Source organism: Coregonus clupeaformis, chromosome 2 (genome assembly GCF_020615455.1).
Source record: "Coregonus clupeaformis isolate EN_2021a chromosome 2, ASM2061545v1, whole genome shotgun sequence".
Taxonomy (NCBI): Eukaryota; Metazoa; Chordata; class Actinopteri; order Salmoniformes; family Salmonidae; genus Coregonus; species Coregonus clupeaformis.
Genome location: NC_059193.1, coordinates 1,994,677 through 2,020,942, shown reverse-complemented (window position 1 = coordinate 2,020,942; position 26,266 = coordinate 1,994,677). Strand labels below are relative to the sequence as shown.

The window sequence follows — 26,266 nt, the reverse complement described above, 5'->3', positions numbered from 1 at the left end:
TGGGAATTACACTAAAGTATTTTGGACTATACTTCGGTGTCCTGCGCTTGATTCCTCCACTACACCCACCTACAGCATTCCTGACAATCCCTGTATCTGTGTCAGCAAGGGCAGCTATCACAGACGCCATCATGAAATAATAATTCAAGTAAAATGAATTGGCTGATCCCTCCTGATGACCCAGCTGTCACGACTCCAACCGGGCCATCAGGTCATGCCAAATCAAAATGGCGAAAGTCCTCAATGGCGCTGCCCATGTAAACACAGGCTTTTGGCCACTAGAGTACTCCATACAACTCCGTGGCCAGGACATAGGTTTGGTTAGGTGTAAATTATAAATCAATCCTATTGTGAATTGGATTGAAAGGATAAGTGCCTAGACTGGTGCAAGAAATATTGTGGAAGGAAACTCTCTTGCCCATGTTTACACCAATCCCTTTGCTTTTTTAGCTTTAGTAGTAGATGTAAGAAGAATCAAGTACCTGTACCTTTATCTGACACAAAAACTACAAATGAATCATGATACATTTGACATTTTATATTTATGTAATATTAAACATGTATCACTGACTAACCCCTTCAAATAGGGCTACTAAAAACAGCTGCAACAGCAGCAAAAACATATGCAATACAACACTTCTCCACAAATCTATCAGTTCACAGCCAGCCAGCTTGTGTGTGTGTGTTTGTTTCTGTTCAAGCAAACAAGATGTTCTGGTTTATCTTCAAGAGAGGTGTTCGTTTGATGACAGTTGTCCACAGTCAGAGAAAATTCTCTCCACAAACGCTTGGGATGCAGGTGCAGAAACCAGATCTAGTGCCACAGAGCACAGCTTTGGATAAACAGCAATCCTTGCCTGCCAGAACTGGAGAGGTGACTCTGTAAACATGCCTTCCTTTACCTCTTCCAGGTATTTCCCCATCTCACACAGGGCACTTAATGCCTTGTTGGATTGAAGTTAGCTGCCATTCAGTATGCATGCGAAGCGCTCACGCAGTGACTTCAGGAGGACCTGTGCCAACTGTTTTGCAACAGTAGTTGACTGCAAGTGTGCCTCAAGGTTGAGAAGGCACGGTACCACATCAGTTTGGCTGTCAGTTTGAAGTTGGTCGGTGTGTATTGCGAACGGCTCCATTAACTTCACAAGCTGTTCTTGCTTGGCCCACTCACGCTCCGTGCTCGCCCTTGGATTTCTTCCCTGTTAGCTAGTGATAGCTAGTGATAAGGATGCACAAGCTAGACCTATACCCACCAGATTCAGAACCTCGAAAACTCAATTTTAAACTATTTTAGTTAGCAGTTTTGCAGGCAAAGATAATAGTTTCAGTACAGTTTAAGTATTCCCATTTACTAAATAGTTTTTCCAATTTTAGTTTTTATTTTAGTTCAGTTTTCATTTACTATAATAACCTTGACCGGAAGGCAACCTCAATCTACCTTGGTTCCTGTCTCTCCCTTGGACCCATTATGTCCTGGTCGCCCCTCCGCTCCATCACTTCCTGGTGTCCCTGCTGACCCCTTAAACCCAGGGAACCCTGGGAAACCAGTGGTGCCCTGCACAAGACAGGGACAACATGAATGGTGCATGATGGGAGAAAAACATAATGCTTCAAGAACTATATGAATATTTCCACATTCCTCTGTAGTATGAAGACAGCGCCGGAGAAGATGGCTGCCGTTTTACAGCCCTCTAACCAATTGTACTATTATGTGTGTTTTTCCGCGTTATTTGTAATTTATTTTGTACATAATGTTTCTGCCATCGTCTCTTATAACCAAAAAGAGCTTCTGGATATTAGGACAGCGATTACTCACCTCGTATTGGACGAATATTTTTTCTTCAACGAGGCGGCCGCGAAGGATATCATACAGACACCCGACAAGGCCCAAATCCCTGTCATTCGCGTGAGGAAGAGACGGAGATATCGTGGACGTAGATCGGGGTGCCTTGTAAGGATCCGACGGCGAGCGAGTAAACTGCCTCTTCCATCAATCCTATTAGCCAACGTTCAATCATTTGAAAATAAATTGGATGACTTAAGATTACGGTTATCCTACCAACGGGACATTAAAAACTGTAATATCTTATGTTTCACCGAGTCGTGGCTGAACGACGACAATGATAACATTCAGCTAGCAGGCTATACGCTACATCGGCAGGACAGAACGGCTGACTCCGGTAAGACAAGGGGTGGCGGTCTGTGTATATTTGTAAACAACAGCTGGTGCACAAAATCAAATAATAAGGAAGTCTCGAGGTTTTGCTCGCCTGAGGTAGAGTATCTTATGATAAGCTGTAGACCACACTATTTACCAAGAGAGTTTTCATCTATATTTTTCATAGCTGTCTATTTACCACCACAAACCAATGCTGGCATTAAGATTGCACTGAATGAGTTGTACAAGGCCATTAATCAACAGGAAAACGCTCATCCAGATGCAGCGCTCCTAGTGGCCGGGGACTTTAATGCAGGGAAACTTAAATCCGTTCTACCTAATTTCTACCAGCATGTTAAATGTGCAACCAGAGGAAAAAAAACTCTAGACCACCTTTACTCCACACACAGAGACGCATACAAAGCTCTCCCTCGCCCTCCATTTGGCAAATCTGACCATAACTCTATCCTCCTGATTCTTGCTTATAAGCAAAAACTAAAGCAGGAAGCACCAGTGACTCGGTTAATAAAAAAGTGGTCAGATGACGCAGATGCTAAGCTACAGGACTGTTTTGCTAGCACAGACTGGAACATGTTCCGGGATTCTTCAGACAGCATTGAGGAGTACACCACATCAGTCACTGGCTTCATCAATAAGTGCATCGATGATGTCGTCCCCACAGTGACCGTACGTACATACCCCAACCAGAAGCCATGGATTACAGGAAACATCCGCACTGAGCTAAAGGGTAGAGCTGCCGCTTTCAAGGAACGGGACTCTAACCCGGACGCTTATAAGAAATCCCGCTATGACCTCCGACGAACCATCAAACAGGCAAAGAGTCAATACAGGACTAAGATTGAATCGTACTACACTGGCTCTGACGCTCGTCGGATGTGGCAGGGCTTGAAAACTATTACAGACTACAAAGGGAAGCACAGCCGCGAGCTGCCCAGTGACACAAGCCTACCAGACGAGCTAAACCACTTCTATGCTCGCTTCGAGGCAAGCAACACTGAAGCATGCATGAGAGCACCAGCTGTTCCGGATGACTATGTGATCACGCTCTCCGTAGCCGATGTGAGTAAGACTTTTAAGCAGGTCAACATTCACAAGGCCGCAAGGCCAGACGGATTACCAGTGTACTCCGAGCATGTGCTGACCAACTGGCAAGTGTCTTCACTGACATTTTCAACATGTCCCTGACTGAGTCTGTAATACCAACATGTTTCAAGCAGACCACCATAGTCCCCGTGCCCAAGGACTCTAAGATAACCTGCCTAAATGACTACCGACCCGTAGCACTGACGTCTGTAGCCATGAAGTGCTTTGAAAGGCTGGTCATGGCTCACATCAACAGCATTATCCCAGAAACCCTAGACCCACTCCAATTTGCATACCGCCCCAACAGATCCACAGATGATGCAATCTCTATTGCACTCCACACTGCCCTTTCCCACCTGGACAAGAGGAACACCTACGTGAGAATGCTATTCATTGACTACAGCTCAGCATTCAACACCATAGTGCCCTCTAAGCTCATCACTAAGCTAAGGATCCTGGGACTAAACACCTCCCTCTGCAACTGGATCCTGGACTTCCTGACGGGCCGCCCCCAGGTGGTAAGGGTAGGTAACAACACATCTGCCACACTGATCCTCAACACGGGGGCCCCCTCAGGGGTGCGTGCTCAGTCCCCTCCTGTACTCTCTGTTCACCCATGACTGCATGGCCAGGCACGACTACAACACCATCATTAAGTTTGCCGACGTCACAACAGTGGTAGGCCTGATCACCGACAACGATGAGACAGCCTATAGGGAGGAGGTCAGAGATCTGGCCGTGTGGTGCCAGGACAACAACCTCTCCCTCAACGTGACCAAGACAAAGGAGATGATTGTGGACTACAGGAAAAAAAAGAGGACTGAGCACGCCCCCATTGTCATCGACGGGGCTGTAGTGGAACAGGTTGAGAGCTTCAAGTTCCTTGGTGTCCACATCACCAACGAATTATCATGGTCCAAACACACCAAGACAGTCGTGAAGAGGGCACGACAAAGCCTATTCCCCCTCAGGAGACTGAAAAGATTTGGCATTGGTCCTCAGATTCTCAAAAAATTCTACAGCTGCACCATCGAGAGCATCCTGACTGGTTGCATCACCGCCTGGTATGGCAACTGCTTGGCCTCCGACCGCAAGGCACTACAGAGGGTAGTGCGTACGGCCCTGTACATCACTGGGGCCAAGCTTCCTGCCATCCAGGACCTCTATACCAGGCGGTGTCAGAGGAAGGCCCTCAAAATTGTCAAAGACTCCAGCCACCCTAGTCATAGACTGTTCTCTCTGCTACCGCACGGCAAGCGGTACCGGAGTGCCAAGTCTAGGTCCAAAAGACTTCTCAACAGCTTCTACCCCCAAGCCATAAGACTCCTGAACAGCTAATCATGGCTACCCGGACTATTTGCACTGCCCCCCCACCCCATCCTTTTTACGCTGCTGCTACTCTGTTAATTATTTATGCATAGTCACTTTACTCTACCCACATGTACATATTACCTCAACTACCTCAACTAGCCGGTGCCCCCGCACATTGACTCTGCAACGGTACCCCCCTGTATATATAGCCTCCCTACTGTCACTTTATTTTACTTCTGCTCTTTTTTTTCCTCAACACTTTTTTTGTTGTTGTTTTATTTTTACTTTTTTTTGTTTAAAATAAATGCACTGTTGGTTAAGGGCTGTAAGTAAGCATTTCACTGTAATGTCTGCACCTGTTGTATTCGGCGCATGTGACCAATACAATTTGATTTGATTTGATTTGATTTAGTACGTAGAATATTAATAGTAATAATTTCAACGAGCGATTGTATTCTATCGGTCTAATAAAGGCAGATATTTACGTGATTTGAACCAACCTTCTCTCCTTTCAGTCCTGGGGCTCCCTCTACTCCATTGATACCCCCGTTCCCTTTTCCACCCTACACATCAACACAACACAACACAACACATCAACACATCATAATCAACACTTTTCAGAAGATTAGTGAGAATGATTTTGATTTGTGTGTGTATATAAATAATAAATAAATAATTAGGTGGGTGCTTATATTTGTCCTGTTTCACAAGTGTGTGTGTGAAATGGAAATGTTTTTCTTGCATATCCCAACCCCATCAGACACCCTTGGAGATTGGAATTACAGTGTTTGTGCTTACCTTCCGTCCTGTGAGTCCATTGATCCCTGGAAGTCCTGGGGTTCCAGGAATCCCCATCTCTCCCTGTGTCAAACAATGATGAAATACTTCAATTTCCACTGAAACTGTGTCTGAAACTGTGCAACCATTGACCATAGTCTGACAGTGACCTATTAGGTCAGAGGATTGAACAGTATACTAAATGGTATGCAGCGTGTGGCAGCTAGTTGCCACTACTGTAAACCTGGAGCACATTGTGTTGTTGTGATCATTGTATTGATTCCCACAGCAGGCAACTCACCTTTTCTCCATCTAGCCCAGTGCTTCCTATGCGTCCAGGTAGGCCTCGGAATCCCTGTGCAACAACCACAACCAAGAGTTACCTTTGATCATTGCATTACCATCTCATTAACATGCCTAATACATTATGATCAAGCCCTCACCTTCTCTCCTGTCTGCCCAGTATCCCCTGGTAAGCCAGGTTCACCTCTGTCACCCTAGGAATAGAATATCAGAATGGAACAGAATAGAACGACTGTATAATGATTCACAACATAACAGTTGACATGTTCTATTTGTCTAGTCTCTAATTTCTATGCTCTATGCCACACTCTCCTCACCTGATCTCCCTTCTGTCCCTGGAGACCCATGTCTCCTTTGGCTCCTGTGGCTCCGTCCAATCCATCGTCCCCGTTACGACCCTGTGACAACAACAAGCCAATCAACAAAGCCTGTTTTTGACCACATTCCACGCCACCATAGTATATATACAGTTATACTGATACTGTTTATTTTGACACTGTTAAAGTGTGTCAGATAAATACCCACCACTTCTCCATTGACTCCAGGCTCGCCAGTATCTCCCTGGAAGCACAGAACAACAGTGAGCATACACGTAGCAGCATCTGATAACAGTGGTTCCATGTAGCCTGTAGATTGATACATGCTGTATTTCCTACGGACCTTCTGGCCCACTGGTCCGCGGACCCCAAACAGCCCCATGGCTCCTTTGGCCCCTGCCTCTCCTTTGAGGCCCTTCAGATGGAGAACAAAAAGCTGAACGTTAGAACAGTATGTGCTTTGGCTTCCATGTTTTGGATAATGTATTTTCTCTTTCTGTTGGTGTTTGACTCTCTTTCTTTACATCTATTAGCAATCTTTCTTTCTCTCTTTTTCCACATAAAATGTTATTTCATCATTAGGGAGCACCTTAAACCCCGGGGGCCCGTCCTCTCCCTTCTCGCCTTTATCTCCATCGAAACCTGGGGAGCCTCGCTCTCCCTAAAACAAACAAACAAAACAGATAAACAGCCTCTTCAGCGGGAAAACACACAATGTGAAAATGCAAAAGCTCTCTCTCTAAAATAACATTTTTTTTAAGGATGATTGCTCTGGAACTAAAAACTAGCATTCAAAATACATTTTGGGGGACTTGTTTTCGGGGACTTGTTTCTCACCCCTTCTCCTTTTAAGCCCTTGTAGCCTCTGGGTCCCTGGATTTGGAGAGGGCTTCCCTAAACATAAAGAAGGTACATCATATATTAATGAATCATACACAAAACACTCTTAGCGTAGTACTTATGTCATGTATACCTCACCCTCTCTCCTTGTACTCCTGCTAAACCTCTGTCACCCTGTGAAAATATATTACGTCAGCAGGTATTTTATGAAAGGAATCAATGGCTTATAACATTCATACTATGATTAAAATACAAACACTGTAAATCAGTGTCATACACCAAATGGTGCCCAGCCTGTATGGGCCTATGAGATACTATTTATTTGAAGTCTGTGTGTAGAAAACACAAACTATATACTATATGGCTGTATCAGGTAGTCTTCATTTTCATTTTCCACATCCCTATATACACACAAAAATCGACTGAAGTTAATCGAAATAGACTGGCCACATGGTGAGTGTTGAAACAGGTTTAAAAAATAGGGTTCTAAAGAGGGTTTAAAGAGACAGAAGTGACACTTCAATAGAACGAGCAGAGAATTTGACTGAACGCTGAAACACCGGGCTGTCAAAACCATCTTTAAAACTATCTCTAAAGTAAAAGTATCTAAATTATCTGGAGAACCTGAGTGGACGTATGAGTGTTTGAAAATCTAAAATCTCAAAGTATTTAGTAAGACCCACTCAATCGCACATTTTTTTTATTTTTTCACAGAATAGTCAAAAATTACCATGTCATCAAAGAAGTAACAGTCAATCTACCTTTGCTCCTTTGCTGCCCGGGAAGCCCTTTGGACCCTAAGTAAAAGAGGTCAAGGGTCAAGGTAGCTATGTAACAAATGTCCTTAACTACATGACTGTACCAGAGGAGGCTGGTGGGAAGAGCTATAGGAGGATGGGCTCATTCTAATGGCTGGAATGGTATCAAACACATAACACATGGAAACCACTTTGATGGCGTTCGATTCATTGCATTCCAGTATTTACAATGAGCCGTCCTTCTATAGCTTCTCCCACCAGCCTCCTCTGGACTGTCCATATCATGAAAGGTGATGATGTTAACTCACAGTGTGACCTGGGGCTCCTAAGACTCCTGCAGTGCCCTTTTCACCCTGTCACAAACAAAACACATCACAAATATAAAAATGGTGTATATTGTGCCATCCTGTTGTTACTGCGTCATGATGAGCAGCTTTTCTATCTTTTACAATGCTGCCAAGAATCTATCTCTGAGGTCATTAAGCCCATTGTTCCGTCTCACCCTGCGACCTGTGATCCCGACCACACCCCTGACGCCTGGTTCCCCCGGGATACTGTCACCCTTATCTCCTTTCATCCCAGGTAGACCAGGTGGACCCTTTGGTAAACAGAAAACATCCATTATGTTACATGATAACCATAGGAAGGGAAACAGTGCCTAGGGCAAGTTATATTTCTCCATACCTCTATTCCAGTTTTCCCTTTAGTTCCTGGAGTCCCGGATGATCCGTTCTTACCCCTTCTACCCCTGTCCCCCTACAGATGAACAAAAACAGTAAGAACACATCTTACTTTATAACAATTATCTTCCTACTTAGTAGGCAGTATTTTTGCCCTTTAAAAACATAACTTTGTTCTGGCTTTCTGGTTAGTGCTGAATATGACATAAATTGGGCGGCAACATTTTTGGGACCACATGATCTGACCAGGAAATAGGCTAAAACTACAAGGCCTGGAGTTTCTTATAACTACAGTACAAGGTGTTGAGTCTCTTACAACTACAGTACAAGGTGTTGAGTCTCTTATAACTACAGTTCAAGGTGTTGAGTCTCTTATAACTACAGTACAAGGTGTTGACTTTCCTATAACTACATTTACATTTGAGTCATTTAGCAGACGCTCTTATCCAGAGCGACTTACAGGAGCAATTAGGGTTAAGTGCCTTGCTCAAGGGCACATCGACAGATTTTTCACCTAGTCGGCTCAGGGATTAGAACCAGCGACCTTTCGGTTACTGGCACAACGCTCTTAACCACTAAGCTACCTGCCACTACAGTACAAGGTGTTGAGTTTCCTATAACTACAGTACAAGGTGTTGAGTTTCCTATAACTACAGTACAAGGTGTTGAGTTTCTTATAACTACAGTACAAAGCCTTCCAGTAATCAGGACAAACTCCTGGCCCCAGGTTGAAGGGATGGTCGGGGAGCTCCTCACCTCTCTTCCCGCCTCTCCTGGGTCTCCTGGTTGGCCCCTCAGGCCCTGAGAACCTGAGATACCGGGGTTACCACGGACACCCTGAATACCCTGAGCTCCAGAGGGCCCCGGTTCACCAGGCTCACCCTGACAGAGGGAAAAGGACAGACATGCAGACACAGACAAAAAGAGAGACAGAGACAGAGATAGAGAGAGAGACATACAGACAGAAGGAGAGAAAGAGACAGAGATAGAGACAGACAGACAGACAGACAGACAGACAGACAGACAGACAGACAGACAGACAGACAGACAGACAGACAGACAGACAGACAGACAGACAGACAGACAGACAGACAGACAGACAGACAGACAGAAGGAGAGAATGAGAGACAGAGGGACCAAGATAGAAAGTGAATATTTATATTTTTTATCATTGATCTAATTACTGCACTGGTATAATTTAAATGATAATTCCCTTGCAGTTATTAATTCCATACGTTTTAGTGTTTTGGTTTGTAAATGGAAGATAAGAACAATTCATAAATTAATTGAAAGAGAAAGAGAGACAGAAAGACAATCACAGAGAGGGGGGCGGGACAGCTAATAGGAGACAGGTAAGGACAGTGTTGGTATTTCTCGAAGTTCAGTGTTTCCTCTTGACTATTGTATCTCCATAGCAACAATCAGGCCTCAGGTGACAAAATTGTCATTTGAAGCCAGTTAAAGCTGTAAGTAGGGGGCAGAGCTAAGTGATGGTGTGGGAGTCTACCTTAGTTCCGGGTGGACCAGCCTGTCCCACAGGACCTCTGTGGCCAATACCTGGCTCACCCTAAAAGCACAACAACACAACAATAGCAATAGGATACGTTTCATTTGCAAATATACAGTACAGTGTGCAGGAGTCCTTCTAGTTAGATATTTCAATAAATACAAATACTTAAATGTTCAAAACATGACTGCTTAAAAAGACCTTGGGTCGGGCTTTGCTTTGTCACATTACTGAATTCGAAAAGCATTTACCTTGTGTCCCTTTTCACCAAGTTCCCCCTTGTAGAACAAAGAGAATTGTCAACAAATGAGTTACAAAGGGATTGTTATTCAAGTGAATGCCCTCCATATGACTGTCTGCTTCTCATGTACCAAAATAGTACCGTTCCATTCAGACAGCCGGAGAGAAAAAAATTCCATAGAGTTTTTCAAGGATATCTTTTGTATCGACGCCGCCAACTAACATTCAGAATTATTAATACCACATTATTAATCCACTGAGGGATCAGAAATAGAACTCTGGGGACATCAAAGACCAACATTCTGTCTGAGCTTATAGGGGAAGATGTGGGTAGGTAGGTAGGTGTGTGTGTGTGTGTGTGTACGTGCATGCGTGAGACACTGATAATGAGATGTGGGTAGGAGGGGAGCGATGACACGTTTGATGTTGTGACCTGGTGACATTGTATAGTGACGTAAGGACAGACTGGGTTGAAATTACATTAAGGTACCCTTTATCAAAGGTTTGCGTTGATTTATAAGAGAGTTACAGACTATAAAACAAGTAGTTCTCGTCATTTTGGTGCTTGTGATACTGTAGCAAAGATGGTGTGAATTGTCTGCCATGCACAGGGTATCACTGATCAACAAATTAATAATACATTGTCACAAACGTCTTATACACCCTTAACAAACTATTTATAAAGGGTTCCTTATTGCAACGTGGTACTATAGAGATATGGGGGCCGATCCAGGACATTGTTATTTCACTCCATTTGAAGACACTTATTATTTGAAAATGATTGGTAGTCACCTTGGGTCCCTGAAGTCCATTTTCACCCGGTGCACCCTTTAGAAAACAGAAGGAACCACTCAAAAAGGAACACAAAAAGGAGTTTGATAGAAATGCGTGTTAGATGACGGTAACAGAACAGGCGTTTTTATCATGTCATCTTCACAGGACTTAGATTGGGGGATGTGTGTGAGTTTACCTTCAAATAGTCATATTCTGGCCCTGGATAGGGTCTTCCTCCTCCTTCCTCCTCATACTCTTCTTGTCTTCCTCTCTCTCTTTCCATCACCTGCCTCCGTCTCTCCCACTCCTCTCTCTCCCTGTCCAGGTCTCTGCCTCCCTCTATCTCTGTTCTCTCCCACTCCTCTCTCTCCCTGTCCAGGTCTCTGCCTCCCTCTATCTCTGTTCTCTCCCTCTCTAGTTCACTCTCCCTCTCCATTTGCAGATCTCTCTCCTTTTCCATTTTCTCCCTCTCTAGTTCTCTCTCCCTCTCTATTTTCGCTCTTTGCAACTCCAGCTCTGCTTCCCTCTCTCTCTCCATCTCCATCCTTTCCCTCTCTCTCTCCCTCTCGTATTCACCGTCTTCCTCCATGTCCCACTCAGAGTCGCCACTTCTCTCTTCCTCTCCCTCTCTTTCTGCATCATGGTATATCTCTCCTTCCATCTCTTTTCCTTTCTGTTCCACCATCCCCCCCTCTCTCTGTCTTTCCCAATGTGTCTCTTCCTCCTCCTCTGCTGCAATGGGTTCATCTCTCTCTCCCTCAATCTTCATCTCTCTCTCTCCATCTCCATCCTTTCCCTCTCTCTCTCCCTCCATCTCTGTTGGTGTCTCCCAGTCTCTTTCTGTCTCATAGTCGACCTCCCTCTCTGTATATGATTCAGGGTCAGGCTGAGGGTCTCTGTTTTCTTGTTTCTGTCTCTTGAACCACAAATAAAAAATGGATTGGTTTATTGATTGATTGCTTGATTCATTGGACATAAATAGCGATTGATTTATATGGATTCAAAATCAAAACTACAGTCCTTCCGTTGGGCAATTCACCAATATGTTTTGGCTGAGCAACACTTACATTTAATTTCTTGGAACCTCTTGCTCCCGACTGTGACTTTAAATACAGAAAGAGGGAATGTTCAGACATTGTTTACATTGACCGTGTAATAACTTATCTGAACCCATTTCCTGTGCCATTCCTTCCATGCTAACTGTTGATTTAATAACAACCTATGAGTAGTTGATATCATTGTAATAGAAAAATATCCCTAGTAAATAAATCTGTTTACTTTTTGTCCGTCATGGTATCGATTTCTTCCTCCGGCAGTTCCTGGCATGTATGCCTGAAACAGCAAAGACTCCAATATATCTGGCAATTGCCATTGTTTTCCAAAAATGAGGAACTCTTACAATGTATTTGAATGGTAAGCCATATTTCTTCAGTGTACTTACCATGTAATCAGGCCAGGAGGCGCTCTTCTTTACTCTGACCCGGACATGAGATGGGCTCCCCTGCCAATTCCCAAAACCACTTCATGAGTCATTGATCATAAGTCATTGATGTGCCATTACCACTGTGGGGAGTTCCCATGGTGCTTGGCCTACAGCCTTAGTGTTCCACTTTGTGTGTGCGTGTGCGTGTGCACATTCCTGGACCAAGTGTATATGTCCCTTCAGATTATGATGTATCAGAAATGGATTACAGTTAGATGAAAGAAGACACAAAGACTTTTGAACATTTGAACATTTACTTACATGCACACAGAGAGGTTAAATACAAAGGGAGAACATTATACCATCAAAATTTCACCAGTGAAAACAGGTTTGAATACTATATATTCTGAAGAATATAATGGAAACACATTTCATTGAAAAAGTAGTAACTAATACAGAAAATAAACAAAATACAATCTATTTCCATGTTTTCAATAAATAAAGTTTGGTCGAGGAATTGATAAGCAGCGATACACTGAAATCATCAGAATATGGTTGAAGAAATTATGAGGAGGTAAAAAGTGTTGTGATACTGAAGCGACAGAGAGAAGCTATACTATAGCTTAGGTCCAATGTAAAATGTTGAACTTCTTTAATAAATAAATTAGTTTATGCAAAGTCAACGCTAAAATAAAAAAAACATAATTTTATTCGTCCAATAATCATTATATAAGACACTGACTTGATTTAACTTAGCTTTACCTACAGTTGTCACGAACAGAAGAGGACCCAAGAGCGCAAGTTCAAATTCAGAGTTCTTTATTCAAGGTTACAGGCGGGAAGAGGAGTCCCAGGGGTGTCAGGGGTCTTTCAGGGTCCTCCTGTGGGTACCTGTGCTCCGGGGGTCACCAAATGTCCGGGGGTGTCCAGTCCAAGTGCTTAGTGTGTGTGTTCCCCAGTGATGGAGCGGCGTATCGGGCTGAGGGTGGTGAAACGTCTGGGCACGCTCATCTGGTGGTCGGAGACCTGGGGGAACACACACACACAACAGCAATATGAATGGCAGGCAGAAGTACAGATCAGGGCTGGGCAAATATCGTGGTGAGAGACAGAAGGCAGAAACGAGTTACCGGAGGGGCTGAAGATCGGAGAGTAGTCGAGGTCCAGAAGGCAGGTTGGGATAGACGGGGCAGTAGAACAAGGAGGCAGTCAAGAAAGGATCGGTATCACAAACAGGAGTCAGAGCGCAGACAGGCAGGTTACTGGTCCGGGTTTGAAGACGATCTGACAGGGCTTGGCTGAAAAACAGGGCTTGATATACTGGGAGAGGTAGTGGGGAAATGCAGTTCAGCTGGCAGAGTAATTAGAACAGAGCAGGGCAGGTGGAGCTAGTTAGGCTGAGTAGAGAGAGGGAGGTGAGCAGAGTGGAAGATAATTGAATGCAATTAATGTTGCTACCAGGGAGAGAGAGTGCTCATGACAGGACCCCCTCCAAGGGACGGCCCCAGAAGTCCCAAGAACAACATCATGCCGGGAGGGTGGAGGGGAGCAGGCGGCGGGTCAGAACTCCTCCGAGCGGTCCGAGTGAATCTCCTCATCCTCAGAAGGAGCTGGAGGGTCACGGTCGGGAGACAGGACAGGCACTGAGACAGGAGCAGGGCGGGCCGGACGGCTAGGAACCCCTCTTGGACGGCCCCCTACGGATTGCAGGCTGATCAGGATGTAGTCGGTGGAAGTCAGTGATAAGGGTCCGGTCCACTATCCTCCTGGCCGGGATCCAGGTCCTCTCCTCTGGACCATATCCCTCCCAATCAACGAGGTACTGAGACCCCTACCCCTTCGCCTAGAGCGGAGCAGCCGCCGGACGGTGAAGACAGGACCGCCATCTACGAGGCGCGGAGGAGGTGGCGCCGGAGCTGCAGGGACCAGGGGACTTTCATGGACCGGCTTGACCTTGGAGACGTGGAAGGTGGGGGTGGACCCGCATGGAAGCGGGCAACTGAAGTCGGACCGCCGTTGGACTGATGACTTTCTGCACAGGAAAAGGACCAATGAAGCGAGGGGCCAGCTTTCGTGATACAACCCGCAGCGGCAGATCCGGGCAGACAGCCAGACCTTCTGACCAACCCGGTAAGTAGGTGCTGGGGTCCTCCGTCGGTTGGCACCGACGGCGTAGCTGGTTCCAGACTTCAGGAGCACAGTGCGAGCCTGGGCCCAGGGTGGCGGCGGCAGCGGCGGGCATACGCAAGAGCAGACGGACAGGTGGCATCCGCCTCCTGGCTGGCAAACAGTGGAGGTTGATACCCGTAGACACACTGAAAGGGGGAGAGCCCGGTGGAGGAACTGGTGAGTGAATTATGGGCATATTCCACCCAGAGCAGGTGTTGAGCCCAGGCCCGGGGATTTTGGGAAGCCACACACCTCAGTGCCTTCTCCAGCTCCTGGTTCATGCGTTCAGTCTGGCCGTTTGACTGCGGGTGGAATCCAGACGATAGGCTGGCGGTGGCCCCAAGGAGATGACAGAACTCCTTCCAAAAGGTTGCTGAGAATTGCGGGCCCCGGTCTGACACTATATCCTGGGGTAGGCCATGGATACGAAACACATGTTCCAGGACCACCTGGGAGGTCTCTTTAGCAGAGGGTAGTTTGGGAAGGGGCACGAAGTGGGTCATCTTACTAAAGCGGTCAACAATGGTAAGGATGACTGTGTGTCCGTCAGAGGGCGGAAGGCCCGTAACAAAGTCCAGTGAAACGTGGGACCAGGGCCTCTTGGGTATGAGTAGGGGTTGCAGCAACCCAGCAGGAGGCTGGTTGGGAGTCTTGTTTCGGTTACAAGTGGGACAAGCTCGGATGAATTCTCGGACATCCCGTCTCATCCCCCGCCACCAGAACCGCTGGCGGACCAGATGAAGGGTGCGAGTGATGCCGGGATGACAGGCCAGACGGGATTCGTGCCCCCACTGAATCACAGGTGACCTGAGATTTGCTGGAACAAACAGACGGTTGGGGGGCGCTGGTGCTTGGACCTGGCTGGTCCCGAAGAGCCTCCATGACCTGCTTCTCGATCTCCCAGGTGAGGGCCGCTACGACCAAGTGGCTGGGAAGAATGGGAGCTGTCATGGCGGTGGTCTCGTCCTTCTGAAACATCCGGGAAAGAGCATCAGGTTTGATGTTGCGAGATCCCGGGCGGTAGGAGAGCGTGAAATTGAAGCGCGTAAAGAACAGAGACCACCGCTGTTGACGGGAGTTCAGCCTCCTGGCTGTTTGGATATACTCCAGGTTCTTGTGGTCTGTCCACACTACGAATGGTTCCTTTGACCCCTCTAACCAGTGCCGCCATTCTTCAAGGGCGAGCTTGACAGCCAACAGCTCGCGGTTCCCAATGTCGTAGTTGCATTCGGCAGGGGTTAGCCGACGGGAGTAGAAGGCACAGGGGTGCATCTTGCCATCCTCAGCTGCTCTTTGAGAAAGCACTGCACCCACTCCCACGTCCGAAGCATCTACCTCCACCACAAACTGCCTTGCTGCATCTGGCATCTGGAGGATGGGAGCAGAAGTGAAACATGTCTTGAGGATATTGAAGGCCTTATCAGCAGCTGATGTCCATTGGTACGGTTGTTTAGTGCTGGTTAGCGCCGTGAGGGGTGCAGCCACTGTGCTATAGTTTCTGATGAATCTCCTATAAAAGTTGGCAAAGCCCAGGAACTGTTGCAACTTCTTCCGAGACTCAGGAACTGGCCAGGAAGTGACAGCCGACACCTTCGTGAGATCCATCTGAATGCTGCCCTCGGTCACCACATACCCCAGGAATGAAACGGTCTTGGCATGGAACTCGCACTTCTCTGCCTTCACGAAAAGAGAGTTCTCCAGCAGGCGGCGCAGGACCAACCGGACGTGGTGCGTGTGTTCTGACAGAGTCTTTGAGAATATTAAAATATCGTCAAGGTACACAAATACGAACGTATTTAGCATGTCCCTGAGGATATCATTCACTAGGGCTTGAAAAACTGCTGGGGCATTGGTGAGGCCGAAGGGCATGACGAGATATTCATAGTGGCCGGTTGGTGTGTTGAACGCTGTCTTCCATTCGTCTCCCTCCCTCATCCGCACCAGATGGTAGGCATTGCGAAGGTCCAGCTTAGTGAATACAGTGGCTCCCTGCAGCAGTTCGAAGGCAGACGAAAGTAAGGGCAGTGGGTAGCGATTCTTAACCGTGATGTCGTTCAGACCCCGGTAATCTATGCATGGACGAAGAGAACCGTCCTTCTTGCCGACAAAGAAGAATCCCGCTCCTGCGGGGAAGACGACGGTCTAATTATCCCGGAGGCAAGAGAGTCATTAATGTAGTCCTCCATGGCCTTTCTTTCCGGGGCTGACAGTGAATACAGACGACCCTTGGGAGGTGCTGTGCCAGGCAGGAGATCAATCGCGCAGTCATAGGGTCTGTGTGGGGGGTAGAGATGTCGCCTTGGATTTGTTGAACACCTCTTTCAGGCTGTGGTAACAGGCCGGAACATTGGATATGTCGGAGGTAGCGCTAGATCCTTCCCCGGTGAACGGGCAGGGTGGCCCCCCTTAAACAGGTCTGGTGACAACTCCTTCCCCACTCACGGACTGTTCCTGTCTCCCAGTCGATGTGGGGGGTTGTGCTGACGGAGCCACGGGTATCCAAGAATGAGTGGTTGGCCAGGTGAGTGTAGGAGGTGAAACTGGATGGACTCCTGGTGGTTTCCTGACAGCAGGATTGTCACAGGGGCGGAGATATGAGTGACAGTGCCAAGATGATGCCCATCCAGGGCTCGTGCAGGAATGGGTTGTGTCAGTTGATGATGGTTCACGCCCAGTTGCTGTGCAAGCTCAGGGTCCATGATGTTTGCTTCGGCCCGGAATCCACAAGGGCGGCCAATGTATGAGTCTTGTCAGAAAGCTGAAGGCGGAGATGAAGCAGGGTCTTTCGGATGGAGGGAGACTGAAGGCTTGTTGAGCTCACCCGGATCTCCCCTACACCTGGTGAGCTGCGGCTTTTGCCGGACAAGTAGCGACACGGTGATTCTCGCCACCACAGTAGAGGCAAAGGTTGGAGCTTAGACGGCGCCGACGCTCCTCGGGAGTCAGAGAGGCACGGCCAATCTCCATGGGCTCAGGCTGATTGAGTTGGCTATGGGACTTGACAGGCAGGGGCTGGACAGAAGCGGTATCGACCCGAGTACGGATGGCAGGTTGACTGAGACGGCCCTTCTCCCTCCTCCGGGTCTGTATACGGCGGTCAATGCGAACGGCAAGGTCAATGGCGGCATCAAGCGTTGAGGGCGGGTCATGGGAAACAAGCTCGTCCTTGATATAGTCCGCCAGGCTATGGAGGAAGGCTTGCACCAGTGCCTCTGGGTTAAACGAGCTTTGACTGGCCAGGGTACGAAAGTCAATGGAGAAGTCTGCCACTGTCCGATTGCCCTGACGGATGGTGAGCAGAGCTTGTGACGCTTCGGCTGTTGGCGAGCCTAGGTCAAAGACCTTTAACATCTCCTCCTCAAAGGCACTGAAGGAGGCACAGGCTGGGGTTTGCCGGTCGAATTCGCTGTTCCCCACAACCGAGCTCGACCGGTGAGATGTGTGATGACATACCCCACCTTGGCTCCCTCTGTTGAGAAAGTCCTGGGCTGTAGTGCAAACTGGATTCGGCAGCTGCTCAAGAATGGTCTTACTTGCTTCTGGTTGCCATCAAAACGTTCCGGGTTCCCAATCCTTGGTTCAGGAGCGTGGGGATCTGGTGGCAGCACTGCCGGGCCTGCAGCATTGGGACCTCCAGCGGAGGGATGAAGGAGTATCGGTGGTACAGGAACAAAAGGACCAGGGGGGGTGCAGGTGGAGTAGCCGGGCTTGAGAGTAGTTGCAGGGCTTGGGCTAGCTGTTGTTGCTGCAGTTGGAACTGTTGTTGCTGCTGGTTGAATAGCTGGAGAAGGGAAGCGATGTCGCCAGCCATCCGATTTATGTCTCCCTCAGAGCGTTCCAGTCGCTGTAGGGCAGTCCTCTCTGGCTCTTCCTCCATCGTGGTCAGGGAGTGCGCTGGGTCCATGATGGTCAGATCGTTCTGTCACGAACAGAAGAGGACCCAAGAGCGCAAGTTCAAATTCAGAGTTCTTTATTCAAGGTTACAGGCGGGAAGAGGAGTCCCAGGGGTGTCAGGGGTCTTTCAGGGTCCTCCTGTGGGTACCTGTGCTCCGGGGGTCACCAAATGTCCGGGGGTGTCCAGTCCAAGTGCTTAGTGTGTGTGTTCCCAGTGATGGAGCGGCGTATCGGGCTGAGGGTGGTGAAACGTCTGGGCACGCTCATCTGGTGGTCGGAGACCTGGGGGAACACACACACACAACAGCAATATGAATGGCAGGCAGAAGTACAGATCAGGGCTGGGCAAATATCGTGGTGAGAGACAGAAGGCAGAAACGAAGTTACCGGAGGGGCTGAAGATCGGAGAGTAGTCGAGGTCCAGAAGGCAGGTTGGGATAGACGGGGCAGTAGAACAAGGAGGCAGTCAAGAAAGGATCGGTATCACAAACAGGAGTCAGAGCGCAGACAGGCAGGTTACTGGTCCGGGTTTGAAGACGATCTGACAGGGCTTGGCTGAAAAACAGGGCTTGATATACTGGGAGAGGTAGTGGGGAAATGCAGTTCAGCTGGCAGAGTAATTAGAACAGAGCAGGGCAGGTGGAGCTAGTTAGGCTGAGTAGAGAGAGGGAGGTGAGCAGAGTGGAAGATAATTGAATGCAATTAATGTTGCTACCAGGGAGAGAGAGTGCTCATGACAACAGTGAGGGAAAAAAGTATTTGATCGTCTGCTGATTTTGTACGTTTGCCTACTGACAAAGACATGATCAGTCTATGACTTTAATGGTAGGTTTATTTGAACAGTGAGAGACAGAATAACAACAAAAAAATCCAGAAAAACGCATGTCAAAAATGTTATAAATTGATTTGCATTTTAATGAGGGAAATAAGTATTTGACCCCCTCTCAATCAGAAAGATTTCTGGCTCCCAGGTGTCTTTTATACAGGTAACGAGCTGAGATTAGGAGCACACTCTTAAAGGGAGTGCTCCTAATCTCAGTTTGTTACCTGTATAAAAGACACCTGTCCACAGAAGCAATCAATCAATCAGATTCCAAACTCTCCACCATGGCCAAGACCAAAGAGCTCTCCAAGGATGTCAGGGACAGGATTGTAGACCTACACAAGGCTGGAATGGGCTACAAGACCATTGCCAAGCAGCTTGGTGAGAAGATGTCAACAGTTGGTGCGATTATTCGCAAATGGAAGAAACACAAATTACCTGTCAATCTCCCTCGGCCTGGGGCTCCATGCAAGATCTCACCTCGTGGAGTTGCAATGATCATGAGAACGGTGAGGAATCAGCCCAGAACTACACGGGAGGATCTTGTCAATGATCTCAAGGCAGCTGCGACCATAGTCACCAAGAAAACAATTGGTAACACACGACGCCGTGAAGGGCTGAAATCCTGCAGCGCCCGCAAAGTCCCCCTGCTCAAGAAAGCACATATACAGGCCCGTCTGAAGTTTGCCAATTAACATCTGAATGATTCAGAGGAGAACTGGGTGAAAGTGTTGTGGTCAGATGAGACCAAAATCGAGCTCTTTGCCATCAACTCAACTCGCCGTGTTTGGAGTAGAAGGAATGCTGCCTATGACCCCAAGAACACCATCCCCACTGTCAAACATGGAGGTGGAAACATTATGCTTTGGGGGTGTTTTTCTGCTAAGGGGACAGGACAACTTCACTGCATCAAAGGGACAATGGACGGGGCCATGTACCGTCAAATCTTGGGTGAGAACCTCCTTCCCTCAGCCAGGGCATTGAAAATGAGTCGTGGATGGGTATTCCAGCATGACAATCACCCAACACACACAGCCAAGGCAACAAAGGAGTGGCTCAAGAATAAGCACATTAAGGTCCTGGAGTGGCCTAGCCAGTCTCCAGACCTTAATCCCATAGAAAATCTGTGGAGGGAGCTGAAGGTTCAAGTTGCCAAACGTCAGACTCGAAACCTTAATGACTTGGATAAGATCTGCAAAGAGGAGTGGGACAAAATCCCTCCTGAGATGTGTGCAAACCTGGTGGCCAACTACAAGAAACGTCTGAGCTCTGTGATTGCCAACAAGGGTTTTGCCACCAAGTACTAAGTCATGTTTTGCAGAGGGGTCAAATACTTATTTCCCTCATTAAAATACAATCAATGTATAACATTTTTGACATGCATTTTTCTGGATAGTTTTGTTGTTATTCTGTCTCTCACTGTTCAAATAAACCTACCATTAAAATTATAGACTGATCATGTCTTTGTCAGTGGGCAAACGTACAAAATCAGCAGGGGATCAAATACTTTTTTCCCACACTGTATGTATATTTAATCTTTTAGGTACTTGGTTTAGGTATAAGACACGATTCTGGTCATAGAAGTGGCATTGGACGAGTGACTTTGGATGAATGACATCATCATTGCGCGACGAAAAGATGTCCCTCCTCATGTTATGCTGGTCAGGTTCAGGGTAGACTGCTCCTCACCAGCGATACACTTCACTTCACAGTTTATACAAACTCTCCGTGCTTACAAATCTACAGTCTCAATCTTTGTGGATTTAGGAAAGGTCCTGTGTTCAAAAAAAGTAAACAAATAAAACAGAAAAAACTCTTTCATCAGTTTGCTTGTGTATAAATTCACTCATGAAGAGTTCATATTTTGGTTGCAGCTCTTGACATTCCCATTTAGGCAAAGTTCAGAGGTCATGCTCAGTGCATGCTGGTATATGGACGTCTTCCATTGCAAGTTGGCCCAGTTGTGTCCAATCTTTAAATACTTTTTTATAATGCTGGCCTTGTTTAAAATTACAATTCAAATTGTGGTACCTTTTGCACTGGTGAAATGTTCACAGTTGTTAGTAAGAGGAAAGATCACCATATTCATGCACCCACAGTCCAACGGAGGCATGCATGGACTGAAGCATGGTTAGTAAAGACGAATAGAAGTCTAGGTGTGCCCATTTACACCCCATAACCCTCAGGATCATGGTTAGTAAAGAGCCAGGTAGAATCACAAAGTCAGTCACAGACTTACCTTCTCTGTTTCTTCCGTGGTGCTGGGAAGGATAGGTGTGGTGAATTCCCCCTGCTTTGTAACAAAATGTAGCATGTTTCAAGAACTATATATAATACAGCAAACACACAGCAACATGTCACATATCCATGTCACAGCATTCTACGACTCAACTCAGCTGTCCATGGTGCTGGCTCTGCTTGCCACAGTTTGCACTTTACAATGTATCTCAGGAAAAGAGCTCCAGATTCATACCTTTTCTCTGTCTCCCGGTGACTGGGATGGATATGGACCTAAAGTTGTCAGGCCACTCTGTAAGAAACATGGACATATAATGAGTAATGACCACTATTGGACAGAATGCTGTATCTGCATTTCCTGGTTCAAAGGTCAAAGTGAAAATTAAATGTTTTACTATCTGTTGTCTTTACTATCATTTGTCTATATGTAGAGATACAGGGGCAAAGAAAAAGTGCTCACCTCTTTGCTCATTCCATGTAGTGTGCTTTCTGTTGTGATTTCAAACTCCTCTTGCTCCACTGACAGTAAGGGATCATCTGTGGAATCCTGTTCCAAAAATTAAGAAAAAAACTATATAAACATAAACATTCCATTCTAAAAAACTTTACGAACGTCACAAAATAATGATGCCACTACTGGTGAGTGAGACAGTTGTCTGAGTTCGACACACAATTCACAATTAATACCCAGTGTGGTGTGTCATCAATACCCTGGCATACAATCATAAACTAATACATTCCTAGTTATTAATTATTTTCAGGGAAGTGGGTGGGCACCCTAATCAACTATATACATCTATGTGGGAGAAAATATTACTTCCTCATTTTGTCTCTAGAGATGTACGCATGCAAGGTCAACTACACACCCTCTTCATGAATGTGTGTGATTGACTCATTAATAAATGTATTGTATCGGAGTAATAGAGTTTGCAGCTAGATTGGAAAGTTTGAATTAGGAGGGTTCCCACACATGCTGATCACTAGCATAACAAAACCAGGGCATCGCTATAAGAGTCAAAGTATTTGTGTGGGCAATGGGCAGCCCCGTGAGCTAAATGTGTCATAACAACCCTGAGGTGTATTAGGAAAGCTGACGTCATTGGGTGTCCACCCACAGAACTAATATGGACATATACTGTAGTTATGATTAATAATATGTACCAATCAAATAATTAGGAATTATAATTTCTCACCTCATATTCATAACTGTATTCTTCCCCATCGTTAAATTCCTCCTCCTCCGCCTCCTCCGCCTCCTCCGTACTCGTCTTTAGAGAGGAGAGAAAAAGGTGAGTCCCTTATGTAAATTATATCAAGAGGAGATATCTTTCATAAACATTTCTATCATAATCATGTATTTGATGCAAAGCAGCAAACAGAGAGTGCAGGACATGACTTACGTGACATACAAGTCTTAAACAATAAGGACAAAACAAAAAAGCAAGTTAGGAGAAAAAAAGCATGCTTTTAGTTGTTTTAAAATGTCTGTTATGATGATTTAATACCTTTTATTGGTTAAGTTAGGCACAGAAAGTACAGTTTAATAAGCTTAGTTTTGATTTAGATTTAGAATTCGATAAATGTTAGGTTTGCTGAGAAATAAATGATAGTAATTATTTGTCTCACTGTTATTTAAAGTAGTTGAGGTTAAGACTGTTAGGGGTGACATGCTTAGCAACAGACTGTGACAACGTAAATGTTAGACATGTTTAGTTTGGGCGTTTATATGGTTATTTTGACTCCATCTTTAGTTTGGGCGTTTACCAGGCGTTGTCTTTGCCTCTTATGTCGTCCTTTCTGTCCCTTGCCCTGGTTCAGAATTTCACAGTTAAAAGTTGTAAAGATCTAACATGCTGATATTTACATTTACATTTTAGTCATTTAGAAGACGCTCTTATCCAGAGCGACTTACAGTTAGTGAGTGCATACATTTTCATACTGGCCCCCCGTGGAAATCGAACCCACAACCCTGGCGTTGCAAGCGCCATGCTCTACCAACTGAGCTACACAGGGCTATGTCATGGGTTGATTAATGGGAGAGAAAATAATTAATTGGAAAATTCTGAAAATGGTTGGAAATGTAAATGTAAATTTAAGGAAATGTTTCAGGGTTAAGAAAGTTTACATATTTTCTTTGACAGTATCTATTTAGACCTATTTAAATATAACATTAGTTTGTATAGTCATGAATACAAATAGGTTGTGAACAACTTAAGTTTAATCGCATTATTCAAGTTAAACACACTTTTCTCAAATTTGGAAATTGTGTTGAATCCAACAAGGTTGTGTTAAAAAATCAGATTTATAAAAAAAAAAAAAAGGGATCTATTTGTAGTGACATCACCTTCCGTTCTCGACTCTTCTTTTTCTTCAAGGAGTCTTCCCCACTGAGGAGAACAATTTCTACTATTGCCCCTGATACCTCAGAGACCCTCTAAAACACACACACACACACACACACACAGATTGTCTTCGATTAATTGTTCACTTTTAAAAGTCAATTTAATAGACACTGTTCGGTTGTGGGTAGAAGAGGTACCCCTTACCTCTTCGGACGTAGTGTGGTTAAATGTTGAGTTTGATAAAGTCAACTTGGGCGTGGGAGCTTCACTGAAGTCCTCGTCCACTGTCAGTGTCCGCTCTATCCCCTTAGAGGTGCTCTCGATCCTCCCCACGTCTTGGTCCCCATTAAGGGCATTAGGAGTGGTGACACCCCAGAATGTGGGGCCTTCCGCCGTTTCATTCAAAGCATCCTTCAGAAGATAGAGAATGGATGAATAATTACATGGTACAACAGTTTATCTGATCGGATACATAATTAGACTGGGCTATAGAATATGGGTTGATTTCTGGGATACAGATAAAGACTAGTCCTGGACTAAAAACCATACTCAACGGAGAATCTCCATAGAACTAGCTCTGTTTTGTGTGTTAGGGTTAGGCTTAATATGTGTGAGGGAAAGCGTTTCTATGTCACGTAGCATGTTTGGAGTGGATACTTACAGAGTTAGGTTCTGGTAGCTGTCTGTCTAGGTCAGAGTCAGCCTCCTCTATGGTGTCCATCTCTGTCAGAGGCTCCTTGGAGACCTCATCCTTTACAGAGCTCTGTTCAAAACACACACTCATGAGTCCAGCACTAACATTCTCCCGAGTCCAGCACTAACACACTCATGAGTCCAGAACTAACTAAGAGTTCTGACACCAGGCTTGTCACCAGGGTTATGGTAAATTCAATTTAAATTCAGTCAATTCAGGAAGTGAATTGACATTCCAATTCCAATTTTCCTCACTGAACCCACTAAATGACCAGGTATGGCCCCCCGTGTGATTAGGGATGACGAGATATGTATGGACTGTGTACGTACTGTGTAGTCAGTGATAATGTTGGAGCCGTGTTTCTCCTCCTTCTCCTTGGCTCTCCTAGAGGTGGTTAGCTCCTGCAGAAGCTCCTCCATGCCGTCCTGCAGCAGCCTGTCAATCAGTGCCTTCAGCAAGGGCAGCTGTGAAACAGAGTCCTTCTTAATGGGACAGCCATCTTGGGCTGTGAAATTAAAAACTCTTTGAACTATAAAACTGTTTGGGATTCGGAGTCAAGAGCTTACCCTTATGCCATAGTCTTCAAACATGACTTCAATGTTCTGGGCAGGAGAAAATAAAACATTTTTTTGATGATTTGTTGTCTACTATGAAATGTATGTGCCGTTAATGTAGTTCTAAGATGTCTACCTTCATCTCAGCTGCTTTCCCTGGAAGACCAGCGTCACCCTGTGGAATAGGAGTATGACAGGTCAAAACAATGTCATTTCCAAAGTCCTCACTTATTTAGTTTCACTGATTGGATGTGTGAAACAATATTTAGTAACACTTTATAATACATTTCACGAATAAGCATGAATAAACTATTTTTTTTCTTCTTTTTTTGCTGAGCACACAGTACCTTCTCTCCTTTCAATCCCCTCTCACCTTGCTCTCCCTGAACATATAAAGTAGACACATTAAAATTCCACATCAGTAATATCTTCACTCATCAATTAAGTAATGTCAGCAATATCTCTTACCTTCATCCCCGGTGGACCCTAAACACAGAGACAGAGAAGCAGAGAGGGAAACATGCATTCAGAATGTATGATATCAAGCACATTCCATATACAAGCCTAAAGCCAAGCCCAGCTAGCCAACTTGGGATCATATCAACTCATAAAAATCACGTCATATATTGGATCATATATAATTAATCAATCAATACACCATCCATCCATCCATCCACCAATACATCCATCCATCCACCAATCCATCCATCCAATCCACCAATCCATCCACCAATCCATCCATCCATCCATCCATCCACCAATCCACCCATCCATCCATCCACCAATCCATCCATCCACCAATCCATCCATCCACCCACCCACCAACCCACCAATCCATCCATCAACCCACCAATCCATCCAGCCACCAACCCACCCATCCATCAACCCACCAATCCATCCATCCATCCACCAACCCACCAATCCATCCATCTATCCATCTATCCACCAATCCATCCACCAATTCATCCATCCACCAATCCATCCATATCAATCAATCAATCAATCAATCAATCAATCAATCAATCAACATATACAGTATACACACCTTGCCAGGCAGTTGTTGGGTGTAGATGCTGCAGCTGACTATACCCATTAGATTCATTCATAGATAGAACCATGCAGAGTTTGAACATTGTGCTTACTTTAGCCCCAGGAGGTCCCATTGGCATAGGGAATGCCTGTCTCATCTCTTCAAGGGTGGCACCCTGGGAACATTCATCAACAATACAGTCAGAGGCAAATATGGTTAAAATATCTAATGCCATTATCATATTCCTCCTATTAATCACATCCTATTTAACAGTACTGCAGGAAGTACTTTTCAAGATGCATGACATTCTATTCATGGTAAGCTTTCGTT

General features: G+C 45.8%; 1 protein-coding gene across 1 annotated transcript in view; it reads right to left on the bottom strand.

Moving 5' to 3' along the window:
• LOC121548155 (collagen alpha-1(VII) chain-like) overlaps window positions 1–26,266 on the bottom strand; it is a 95,506-nt gene that overhangs the window by 16,148 nt on the left and 53,092 nt on the right. The window contains exons 60-97 of the mRNA XM_045225413.1: window positions 26,049–26,111; window positions 25,375–25,392; window positions 25,254–25,289; window positions 25,043–25,081; window positions 24,919–24,954; window positions 24,682–24,816; window positions 24,320–24,421; window positions 23,863–24,069; window positions 23,661–23,750; window positions 23,081–23,125; window positions 22,510–22,584; window positions 21,777–21,863; window positions 21,552–21,608; window positions 21,318–21,371; window positions 12,211–12,270; window positions 12,048–12,101; window positions 11,837–11,872; window positions 11,553–11,685; window positions 10,966–11,078; window positions 10,788–10,823; window positions 10,007–10,033; window positions 9,756–9,815; window positions 9,005–9,130; window positions 8,253–8,324; window positions 8,071–8,166; window positions 7,877–7,921; window positions 7,572–7,607; window positions 6,949–6,984; window positions 6,808–6,864; window positions 6,560–6,631; window positions 6,314–6,385; window positions 6,179–6,214; window positions 5,971–6,051; window positions 5,794–5,847; window positions 5,652–5,705; window positions 5,372–5,434; window positions 5,074–5,136; window positions 1,439–1,555 (exon numbers count right to left, since the gene is read on the bottom strand). Of these exons, the coding sequence (XP_045081348.1) occupies window positions 1,439–1,555; window positions 5,074–5,136; window positions 5,372–5,434; window positions 5,652–5,705; window positions 5,794–5,847; window positions 5,971–6,051; window positions 6,179–6,214; window positions 6,314–6,385; window positions 6,560–6,631; window positions 6,808–6,864; window positions 6,949–6,984; window positions 7,572–7,607; window positions 7,877–7,921; window positions 8,071–8,166; window positions 8,253–8,324; window positions 9,005–9,130; window positions 9,756–9,815; window positions 10,007–10,033; window positions 10,788–10,823; window positions 10,966–11,078; window positions 11,553–11,685; window positions 11,837–11,872; window positions 12,048–12,101; window positions 12,211–12,270; window positions 21,318–21,371; window positions 21,552–21,608; window positions 21,777–21,863; window positions 22,510–22,584; window positions 23,081–23,125; window positions 23,661–23,750; window positions 23,863–24,069; window positions 24,320–24,421; window positions 24,682–24,816; window positions 24,919–24,954; window positions 25,043–25,081; window positions 25,254–25,289; window positions 25,375–25,392; window positions 26,049–26,111 (2,643 nt within the window). The remainder of the gene's footprint in view (window positions 1–1,438; window positions 1,556–5,073; window positions 5,137–5,371; window positions 5,435–5,651; window positions 5,706–5,793; window positions 5,848–5,970; window positions 6,052–6,178; window positions 6,215–6,313; window positions 6,386–6,559; window positions 6,632–6,807; window positions 6,865–6,948; window positions 6,985–7,571; window positions 7,608–7,876; window positions 7,922–8,070; window positions 8,167–8,252; window positions 8,325–9,004; window positions 9,131–9,755; window positions 9,816–10,006; window positions 10,034–10,787; window positions 10,824–10,965; window positions 11,079–11,552; window positions 11,686–11,836; window positions 11,873–12,047; window positions 12,102–12,210; window positions 12,271–21,317; window positions 21,372–21,551; window positions 21,609–21,776; window positions 21,864–22,509; window positions 22,585–23,080; window positions 23,126–23,660; window positions 23,751–23,862; window positions 24,070–24,319; window positions 24,422–24,681; window positions 24,817–24,918; window positions 24,955–25,042; window positions 25,082–25,253; window positions 25,290–25,374; window positions 25,393–26,048; window positions 26,112–26,266) is intronic.